The 12,086-nt window shown below is 38.4% G+C and overlaps 1 protein-coding gene across 2 annotated transcripts in view; it reads right to left on the bottom strand.

Annotated features, from left to right (window-relative positions):
• The window catches only part of PPP3CA (protein phosphatase 3 catalytic subunit alpha), a 197,372-nt gene that overhangs the window by 100,375 nt on the left and 84,911 nt on the right, over nt 1-12,086 (bottom strand). For both annotated transcript variants that reach the window (XM_054065402.1, XM_054065401.1), the window contains exon 2: nt 11,313-11,513. In XM_054065402.1, coding sequence (XP_053921377.1) covers nt 11,313-11,513 — 201 coding nt within the window. The remainder of the gene's footprint in view (nt 1-11,312; nt 11,514-12,086) is intronic.

The raw sequence follows: 12,086 nt of genomic DNA on the forward strand, positions 1-12,086 counted from the left end.
TAACTCTCACAAGCAGCTAATTTTGATTTCTGTATTTAACCTGCTTTTGTGGTGTTTTCCACTTGTAAACGTAGAATTTCTTGCAGAGGCAGATTTGGAGGAAGAAGAGGGAGTAAGAGTGACCACCGAACATTCAACATGGCAACTTTTAGAAGTAACACCTGAAAGCAGTAAGGATGACACATCTAAGGAGCCAGAAGGATTTTCTGCTGTGTCTTCCCTTATGCTGAGCACCAGAAGACTAGTTTTGATTCTGAGCCACAGGCTTTTAATTTAGAGCTTAATCCACTGCCATTGTGTCCTTGGGTTGCCTGCTTCAAAGATGATGACGTAGCTGGATGCAAAAAAAAACCCTCACAAAAAGGAAAACTGACTTAAATCAAGTGATTCACAAGCTTCAATATGACTGCTGAGCTCAAGGGATTATTTATGCAATAAAGAATATTGCATAAAAAATTAAATAAAGAATATTGCATAAAAAAAAAAGGGAATAACAAAACAGCATGGGACTTCGATTCCTCTTGAAAATTTAATTCTTGCTGAATCCTCCTCACTTATAAAGAATATTTTCTCAGGAAGTAACAAGCAACCCGAGTGGTATCAATACATGAATTTCAATTAGATTTAGATGTCCAAACCTCAGAGAAGAGAGCAGCAGAGGCCAAAACAGTCATCTTTGAGGCAGCACGAATGATTCAAAACTCACCATTTAATGATTTGATGCCCTCAAAAAGGCACACAATGAAGAAAACATTATAGCTTGACACACAACTAGTACAAATAATGAACCTATTGCCACAATCCCTGGTGACACTTATCAAGACTTTCCAAAATCAACTGCAGATTAAAAACACGTTCCTGTTCAGCATAATTAATCTTCATATCAATTAGTGTATTTATTTAAAAAGCATGGATTTTATGAAGTTTAAAGACAATTCAAAAATATGAGATTTTTTTTAAACTAAATAAAATGTTTTGAACTATAGTAGATAGTCAAAATCACAGAGGATATTACATACAGTTGGAAAACAAATGTTTTATGTAAGTAAACTGCAGAAAATTGAATTGATAAGGTACCTGTCTCAGGTCTGGTAGTATTTTTTAGAATAATTAAAATGCTAAAGAAAAAGCATCTAAAGACAGAAAGAGACAGAAGAAGAATCCACCCCAGAATAACATCCTTCTATAAGCATACTTCTAACTCCTAATGCTCTCTGAGTTATGCTTTTCCTAAGAAATGACAGGTAATGTTTATAGTATCTCTTAAGAACGAACCTGCTAGTTATCTCCTTTGCACTTGCCAGTGCTTCCGTGAGGTTTTGGTGAAAGGCAAGACACAAATGTAAAACACAGATGAAGGCAAGAGGCGTCTGGTGTCAGCTCCAAAAGCACTACTGAAGTCTGAACAACAGGGGCACATATTTTTACAGTGATTCTGAAATGAGATGACCACTGTGACAAATCCAGGTGTCACTGATCAGCTGACACAAACCACTGCTTGTCTCTGTCTTGCATTAGTCCATCCCCCCCACACTCCTCCAGGTCGTTTTCTTCTCTCACATATCTGTTTCTGTCTTGATTTCTACACTACAGCTGCTCTACAGCTGTTGCAGGTACAGTGTGATTAAGACAGAATCAATCCTCCTTCCACCTTCATGCACATATAAATCCTGATCCTCTATTATTTCACACAAGCATATTAAGTGGGGAACGCCGGTCTGTGCGTGACTGGTAGGTTTTTGTTTTGCTGGTGGGAGAAGGCAAACATATGCTGGAATTTCCCTCTGCCCTCTTCTAGGTCTTACTCATTTCAGTAGCTCCTCCATCCAAGATGGGGGAGGAAGGAACGTGGGTGGCTGAGGTTTCAGCAGAGATCCCACTGCATTCCCACACCCTTTGCCAATATAAACTACAACCTAAGATTGAGTTAAATTAACCTGAGGCCAGAAGCAAAAGGAAGAATAACTAGGCAAAGCTAAGAGAACACGAAAGGCAAGAACAAAGGATCTCTCTTTCTCTATTGGGGATTACACAGTGCAAACATGGTTATTTTAAAAATAATCCAAGTGTCAAAGATGCAGAACTACCCAGTTCTAGCTCAAGTTTGTGCCACTGCACAACTGCAAAGTAAATAAAATACCCGATTTACAAATTTCAGAAAAATCTTTGAGAAGGTGCAATAAGCACCACTGCTATGATGTACCATGTATTCTTGAAACAGTCTGAGAATTAATGCTAACATGCTATATACTGTGCTATCAATATTTACATGATGAAGAAGCACCTATACGCTGAAAAGAAATTGGTAACGATAAAGCCCTGAAGGCTTTAGGTAATGGCAAGCAGTTGTTTTGGTATTTTTACTGGTGGTTATTTTTTCATCAATACAATTTCTGTGCTGACTTGAAGCCCAATATATTTGATCCTGCATTTCACAGCATCAAATTAAGCTCCGTATCTGAAGGGCATCTCAGATTCTACGATATCATTTTCTCTTATGTGAGTATGATTTTTTCACTAAAGCAAGTTAACTATAGGTGCATATTTACAAGAACAAGTGAGGTAGTTGTAAAGAATACAGTCTGTAGTATCCACTGTTTTGGCAATAAAGATAGATGTAAGCAGCTGCTTCTAGAAAACATCAGCTCCAACAAATCCTCAGATACTAATGTCTGAAACAGCCTAATTGAGCTAAAAGACGCAATCACTTTGTTCTACCAGAGAAGCAGGCAGGCATATTTCAATCCATATTTGGAACCGACAGAAGCATTTAGGGAAGGAACAGATCTAAAAACATTTGAATACGCACAGCCTTACATCTTCACCTTCCTTCAGAAGTCCCAGTTTTTAAGCCACAAGTGATTTGATTTATTATGACTTCTCAATAAAGCATGTCAAATAGCTGGAGTAGTGTCAGTTTTAATCAGCAACCCAATTAAAGGGTCCAATCAAGTTCACTTTAGCTATTCAACAGTATATTTTTGTCATAAATTATTTTTAACAGGAGTTTAACATAGAGGTTCTTTGTATTTTAATAACATATTCAACAGCAATATGTAAAGGGAAATAATTGTTGCAACAGCAAACTGCATTCATGTGTAGACTAAAAAGAGAGCTTTAAAAAATGACAGCAAATATTTCTTCATAAAGTCTAATTCGTTTAAATCAGAGAACACATCTACATCATGTAGACATGTAAAAAGAACTGGACTATCATTCACTTTCAAGATGGACGCAAGAGTAGATGGTGCTGTTGATACTTTCTTTTTCCTCCTCTAACACCATTTCAACCTGTTCTATTGGAATGTCATATTATTTATTTAAACAAGATTGTGAATTGATATTTAAGAAAGAAAAAAGTTAAAATTTATTTCAAACTAACAGTTAACCCACTGCAACCAAAGTTATTTTTTCTATGATGAAAGAAAATTAACTGCGGGCAATTTATACTGAGTATGAGAATAATTTGCTGAAACGTGGCTGGTTCTCAGGTGTTACTGGTCCATATGCGGAACAGAGAATCACAGAAACATAGAACCACTAGGTTTGAAAACACCTTTGAGATCAAGCCCAACTGCTTCTGTCCACTACTAAGTCATATCCCTATTCGTCTAACCATCTTTTAAACACTACCAGGGACGGTGACTCAACCACCTCCTTGGGCAGCCTCTGCCAGTGATTGAGAACCCTTACAGTGAAGAACTACATGGCTGAGATACAGAAAAAAGTGTAACTAGCACCCTGTTTGGAGGGCAGACCCCATCACTCACTCACTCTTAGTATCACTAACAATATTGAAGACACTTTTTAAAGTTAACTTTAGTGAAGGCATCATGGCAAAGAAGAGAAAAGAATAATTCTTCTGTTTAAGACATCCTCAAAAGCTGCAGGCATCTAGACTTCAAACCAGCATTAAAGTTTTTAGACTTGGGAGTCCGAATACAACAGTCACTCGGGATGAAGTTTTACAATTCGATCACGTAAACGCTTTTTTTCATGACACATAAGTAAATATTTTAGTTGTATCAGTGTCTGGGAAATTTAATAGTTTCCTTAACAGTAAGCACGGTAGATTAGGTTTAGAGTATAAATTAAATTACTTAAGAGTGAAATAGAGACATTTCAACTAAAACTGCTTTTACTGAAATGTTAATTTCAGACAATTTTTGATGTGCTAATATAGATAGATCTCACAGTACTTATAGGCCCCTAATAAGAAATCTTGTTTATTTTACATGCTGGAATTCCTTCTTAAAACTGCTTCAAAGGTAAAAAAATCAAAAAGAACCATTTTAGTTTGACTCTCTAGTTGCATCAGATCATTTAGATGTGTGCTACAGTTCAATGCAGTTTTAAACACTACTGCCTTTTTACTATTACGTGGCCATAAATTCTTTTATTAGCTTGCCTTAGCATTGATCCCTTTAGCTAGAAATTCTTGATTTTCACAAAGGTTTAACTTGCACAGCACTAGCAACTTACTAATATTTTGTGCTACCAAATAAGAGAGACTGGGCAAAGGAAAAAATTATGTAGAACACGTGAAAACATTCAGAACCAGGAGACCCTGCCATCCCATGGAATATTGTACCCAGAGAATATCTGGAAGCCTCACAGATCATAAAGGCACACGCTGGCAGGAAAGGGCTTTCTCTCTATAGTTTTTACAGGCCTATAATGCACCAGAGGTTTCTGGAGGTCACCACAGTTGTCACATTTTTTCTCACATGGGCTATTCCCAGATGCCTACAAGCCCCAGTCCCCCTCCCTCCCCCCATTAATTTAGAGTTCAAATCACAAAAACTCTGTGCATGCTCACCACAATACAAACTTTACAAGCAATTAAACTTTTCTAAGATATAATTCCATAGCACTGCAATATTCAACCAAGCCAACAGAGATTTTTACTCAAAGCCACCACAATGAATCTGCAAGCATATGTATTTCCCCTTTAGCATGCATAAGGCTAGCACTCAAATACCTACTGGAAATACACACGCAACCTTCCTTACATTATGTGATGCAAAGGGAATAGCAAGGAAGGCTTTGCAAGCAACAGTGGTTTCCTTGCATCTAATGCGTCTGTAAATGTAGGATTGTAAAAAACAGGACTATTAGAGGAAAACAATGCGGCCAAGGGAAAGACCTTCAGAGATTAAAGGCTATCCCCTTCTTTTATAAAATTTTCTAGACTGCAACAATAAGCTTTTACTCTGCCTTCATCCAGTGCTCACTTATTTTCACATATGAAGATGCACGCACATGACACCTAAGAAAGCTTTGAACACAGGATAGCACAGTCAGGGCTTTCTCAATGAAGGTTTGAGTAGATGCTTATTTTACCTATTTTCCATTATGTCTACATGACTGTGCCTGCCCATGGCTATTGCTGCCACTGCTGGTGGGGCCACCCATGCAAACAGAATTGAGAACATCTGTACACAGGCAGCTGCCTGGATAATGTTCATACATTAGGTATAAGTTCATATGTTTTATACAAGTACCATATGTAAAAAAAGCACAGATTTATAAAGATGCATACGGCTTAGGCTTTTGCGTCCTCAGTTTACTAGAGGAAACCCTTGTTAAAAACTATGGGCAGAGACTAACAAAAAAGGGGTGCCTGCTGAGTACACAAATGACAACTGTCATGCGCTCTATTTCTTCTTGCAATATATGCTAATTAATTTTAAAATACATAGCAACAGTGAAAAAAGACTTACCTTAAAAACATCAACACATTTTTTATAACATTATTCACTTATACAGTGAAGAGATACCATGAGCAAGAAGAGATACCATGCTATTTTCATTTAGTATCTTTAAATCTAACAATATCCTCAAGAAACAGAATTCAAAAGGTAAAAGCACAGAACACAATGATAGATATTAGCCAAGTATACTACTTAGTGTTCTAAGTCTACCCTGTATTTAAGTATGTAATTTAAGCAGGGATAAATTAAATCACAGAAAAGTTAAGGTGGGAAGGTCATCTAGTGCAACCTGCTCTGCTCAAAACAGGACTAACTTCAAAATTAGGTCTAGCTGCAAAGCTGGAATTGGCTGTTGTCATCAGCTACTTTGCCATTGAAATCAAATTCTGCACTATGACCTTTAGGTTCTTGTATTTTAATTCAAACCCCTCTCATAGCCAGTAATTTTTGCAGATGTTGCAAAACAATAATTAATTGATTTCCAAAAAGATAGATTTGGTTGTTTTTTAAAAGGACCAGTGGAACGAGGTTCATTAATGTCAATAAATCATACATCCAGTAATTAAAGCGAACACCACACCACAAATGCTGGCAAAAACAGAACTCCATATTTAGGATGTGACAGAATTAAGGTTTCAAGTATAACCTCTCTTCGATATGTATTATGGTACAAACTCGTGAATTATATAATCACTTACTGCTCTCTTCTATGTAGTGGACAGAATGAAGCATACTCACACAGTGAGCAACTTTCAAGTTGTGTTCTCTTCACTTGCTTGAAATATGCATCAGTTACAAAACTTCTACAAACCTTGCTCTGAAGACAGCGTGATCAGCTTGCTCACATAATTTCAACACCGCTCAGTATAGCATTATCTCATCACTTCAAAAAATGTGTGAATTACTGTCTCTAAAACACAGGTGAGCTAAGAGGTCCACTTTACAGACTGGGAGCCAAGCAAAGCAACAATGACATCATAAGCTTTACCTCAATTCTTATTCTGACTTAACACATTCAAAACCCCAAAGAACTTATAATTTTATAGATAATTCTATAATATACAGAAGTATACACATATACTCATGCACAGAGAAAGTTACCCATGCACTGAAGTCAAAAAGATATACGCTTGGCAAGCAGTAAAAAGTGTTCAGTACTTAAGAACAGCAGATTTCATATCTGGAAGTGAGGGCTCAGAAAAACAAGCAAGTAATTAGTTAGTCATCACGCAAAGACTAGTGTACATCACTTGCCCAGAATCACTCTGTATAGTAATGAACCTATAATAAGACTACATAACCCTACCCAGGCAATTCAAAATCTGGCATTGCCAACTGATCTTTGGAGTGTGACTTCAGTAAATATTGCCATCAGGAGGGTTCAGAGACACACTTCCTTAGACTTTCAGAAAAAAAAAAACCAATTAAAAATGAGCCAGTTTCTCCATGTGTCATTATAATGTTATGAACATAAAACAGGACTGGAAATTCTAAGGCTGCCATAGAGACATCTTTCCTCTGAACACTGAAGGGCTGTAGTCTAGAGGTAGATCAATCTCATTAAACCCGTAAGCTTAGGATGAAGACCACAGGCCTCCAAGAGAAGACCGTATACATGAAGTCAGGTACAATCAATCCATCTGTGGAAGGTGGCAGCATCCCTGTCCTCTTGCCATTCACCCATTCCCTGGTGGGTAAAGGCTAGCATGTGCATTCCCTTGATTCTGCAGGCAACCAGAAAGCATCCTGGTAGGGCAGGGTGCCTGAATCGCTCCTTCATTTCAGTAGGGAATCGGACGAATCCTCCTACCCTTGTGCTAACCCCTCACTCCTGGCAGTCATGAGGCAGGTCTGTACTGGTAAGTGCTTCCACCACAGTTGTCACTGCAGCCAGGCCCATTCCACCACGTGTCCTTTCATCTCCCAGACCAGGTCCCTGGCCTGGCTAGTCCCAATACCCTGTTACCTCCTGCTCATTCTCCTACTTTACCTCTGTCAACCTCTGACTCAGCCTCTTGATCATTTCCTTGTCTCCCAAGCTTTTCACCGCTACCATATATTCTTTTCTTCAAATAAAGTGGCCAGTCTCAATCACCTCCTTGTCGTTGTGCAATCCCTGTCACCACTTCTCAACCCTACTTTCAGCCTTTCCCCCAATACATTCACTTTCTTTGAACCAATTCTCTCCATGCTTTCCAACTAATGTTCAAAAGTTAAGAGAAAATTGCCTCAACACTTTCCAGATGCAAAATAGTAATAGTCCTAATAGTAGAGGACTTGGAATCTCTTAGTTCAGATTCATACACTGTGAAGAGCAGCCCTGGGTAACAACTGCAGGAATAGTACACCTTGGTAGTAAGCCAGAACTGTACCAAACTATGCATGCACGTAAGTATGCAGAAAACAATGAGAATTTGAGCGAAGGTTGCAAATGAATTAATCAGCAATACTTCAAAAGGCCAAATTTGAAAACAAATTGTATTAACTCAAAGTGACAGTCACAATGGTCGCATTCCAGTTACCCGCAGAGTAAGATTTCTACATAAACACAAAATAATAATTGTGCATTCCATATTAAGGTTCTCGGCATACCTCCCCCCTATTATACAAATAATTCTCTGTTGGAATGGGTCCAGAGGAGGTCTACAAAGATGATCAGAGGGGTGGAGCACCTCCCATAGAAGGACAGGCTGAGAGAGTTGGGCTTGTTCAGCCTGGAGAAGCGAAGGCTCCGAGGAGATCTCATAGTGACCTTCCAGTACCTGAAGGGGCTACAGGAAAGCTAGGGAGCGACTGTTTCCAAAGGCTTGTGGTGATAGGACAAGGGGGAACGGGTATAAACTGGAGAGGGGCAGATTTAGGTTTGACATAAGGAAGAATTTCTTCACCATGAAAGTGGTGAGGCACTGGCACAGGTTGCCCAGGGAAGCTGTGGATGCCCCATCCCTGGAGGTGTTCAAGGCCAGGTTGGATGGCCCTTGGGCAGCCTGGGCTGCTGGGATGTCCCTGCCCATGGCAGGGGGGACGGAACTGGATGATCTTTAACGTCCCTTCCAACCCAAACGATTCTATGATTCTCTCCTTTGTATCCAGGTCTTCTACATAACAACTCCATTCCATATAATTTTGCTTATAAACAGAACTCTGATATTTTTCCTGAGGACAACTATCTCAGCCTCTAAAAGAAACAAAAAATAAATTTTGAACTGAAGGAGGGCTGCACAAAGCTTTAAGAAAAAACTTTTCACGTTCTTTAACATTTATCAAGTATATCACTATACTAATCCACAGTGCTCTTACTTCAGCAGTTATGCTCGTCTATCTCTTCTTTCTGATGATCACCATCTCATTGCCCAGATAAAGGGATACATTTTTAAAAGATTCATGTATCTCCCACAAAGGATACCATATTACTGATTGATGACTGTCAGTCTTCAATAAGACAGCTTGTCATGTCTAAAATCTAAAATATATTTTCTTTTCCACTCTTTCAGTGGTTTTGTCCGTTTTCCCATACATTTAAAAAATGCTTTCCTCGATTCCCTAGTTGTTTCTCAACTGCCTGCATACCCTGCACTTCCACCACATCATTGGCCAATTGATATTCTTATTATCCAGTCATCTGCTGTCAATACTACTCGTACAAAGAAAACTGTCAGGCCCACAACATGCCTCACAAGCTTTCCCAAACTCCTCACAATTTTTTTTTTCCTTCTTTCGATGATCACTGTCATAATTCCAACTTTCATGTTTGCTCATATGGAACATTAGCACTTCTCAACTACCCTGCTAATAAATATTAGGAGCCCAGATATTCAATGGTAGCATAAAAGAGTGTAGCTACCAGCCATTCTGAAGAATGCTGCAGTAACACGATCATCGTATGAGAATAATTTCAAAAGCAGGAACAAAGCAAAATGTAGGCTCAACCAAAAAAAGAATCAAACCCTTAAATTATACCAGTGTTATACAATGAGGTAACCTCCAGGACATTAATCTCCAAAATAAAATCCAGAACAATTCTCATACCTTCAAAAGCACTTAAGAATTAAGATTTAAAGAAAAAATAAAATTTAATTAAAATGTAAATTTTAAAAATAAGAAAAAAAGTTAAAGGGGAGAGAGAGAGAGAGAGAGAGAGAGAGAGAGAGAACATTAAACATGGACTTACGGAAATCAGTCAGGACACAACGCACCAGACTTGTCCTCCTACAGTCTACATCTCTCAATGGATTAACAAAAGAAAAAAAATCACACTCCAAAAAAAAAAGAAAATCCACAGAAAGACAGAATTTCTGCATGTCTACCACACAGTTATGGGCATCAGTATTGCACGTCTATGACTTCTTCCATTTATCATGAGGAGTTAAAGAAAACGTCTGTAGAACTTTATTCTCAGTTTACTCAAGAGATCCTTTTATTCATGTTTCCTTTATTCATCCATGAACTGTAACACATCTTTTCCGTCAGAATTGTATGGCAGCAAGACAAGTTTATCATTACGTAACAGATGACATGCAGGTCAAGCTACAATCCCCTATTCGAATGTAACTTTTAAAATTACAAGTTTTAATAACTTGTGCATCATTCTAGTCCAGACACTACGCTCTTCAGTTTCAGAAAATACTTCCTGAAAATGAAAGTTTTGCTGCTTCTATGTAGTTTTCACTGAATGCTACCAGCACATATAATAAAGACCAGTAATCCTCCTTCTGCAGCAGGTGAACTTATTTCATTTCTACTTTTGTCGTGGCTTTACAGAAACTAAGAGCAACAAAGGACCTGCCTTCTTAAACCAAGTTTTATAGTTTGGTTGCATAGTTCAAGCTGGCTGGAACTAGTTTATCTGTTGCCCTGTGGGTAACTTTCTATATCACACATCAATTTCTTGCCAAAAATGCATTCATATTCAATAACAACAATAAAACAGGGGAGGAGGCACATTACAGCAAGCAAATGCATTCATATGTTCAGAATGCAGTTGGAGGCAGGAGACAATTAGAGAAGGAAATTCAAAGTATAAGGCATTTCCTGAGGATTAATGAGCGGCTGGTAGCACTTGACAGTCAAGGGCAGGATGGCTTCTGCAACCAGCACAATTCATTAATCCCCCAGGCAACACAAACTGGGATTCTGCTATTTTTTTTTTCCTTTTTGCTGCACTTGTTATTTTCCTTAGCCTTTAATTAAAATTTCCATATACTCTGACACCATTGTTCCTTCAGAGCCCAACTCTGCCTGTATGTCTGAACAGTGCTACTACAGTAAATGACATCTATAAAATTAATATTATTAAAATAATACCTGGTGCAAAAGGCCAGATAACTTTTCAAGTTTAAGAAAGTTCTAATCATCTTCTAAAGACTATAAGCGTTCTCTGCCTTCGAAACAAAAAACACTCAGCAGAGGTGATTCTTTCCTCTAATTTACAAGCTGCTTGATGGCCTCCATTATTGTAGTAGTAGCAAAGAAAGAATGGAGTATTGGAGAGAACAAACGCTGCCTTTCAGCTCCTTAGGAAGCCACCTACACTCATGCATTACTTAACATGTCCTAAACCAGCAACCACCTCCTCCGTCACCATAATTCCCTACTAACCTGTGACTGGTGCATCGATGTCCAGCAAATTTTTTTCCTGGCGGAGAATTGAAGCTCCTTCTGTTATTATTCTCAAAGCAACACTCTCTTCCAGTCTCCCTTCTTTCATAAGGTGTGCCTTTAAGATATCCACACGGGGTTTTCCATCATTATCAAATACTTCCTTAGCTGTGAGACGGTGACTTGGTGGAAATGGGACAGCTGAATGGAAAAAAAAACAAACACAAAAATTGCGCGTCACTCATTACAGTAAAGCCTCTATTACCGATAATGACATATTTCAAAAGATATCTCTGCTGCAAAACAGTGTTAGCGTGACTACTCTTATAGTTAGTGGTTTAAATTCAACATATATTAAAGATGCTATCAAAACACATGTATTCTGCAAGCTACATTACTCACACATGCTAGAACAACTAATTCATGCTTATAAAAAAATTGAGAGGACGATTTAGGCCATATTTGCAGGTAGATACATTCAGACAAGCCCACCAAAAGACATGGGAATATCAGGGAAAGCAAGGAATGCAACTTAAAATGCTCTAGTAGCACTACAGAATATTGGTGTAATGCTCCATTCCATCAATTGCTGTCAGATTTAAACATGGGACAAAAAGGGGAAGAGGTGACAGCTTATGACATCCCTGACACCAATGGGATTCTCCTGGACCAATGACACCTACAGCCAAAAATGAAGCTAAAATATAGCCCTCGTCTCTGGAAAGCCCTGCCAGAGATATGTGATGATTTTCTCAATCGACAAGCACTCCTCGA

The sequence above is a fragment of the Cuculus canorus genome, chromosome 4, assembly GCF_017976375.1.
Source record: "Cuculus canorus isolate bCucCan1 chromosome 4, bCucCan1.pri, whole genome shotgun sequence".
In the NCBI taxonomy this organism is placed as follows: domain Eukaryota; kingdom Metazoa; phylum Chordata; class Aves; order Cuculiformes; family Cuculidae; genus Cuculus; species Cuculus canorus.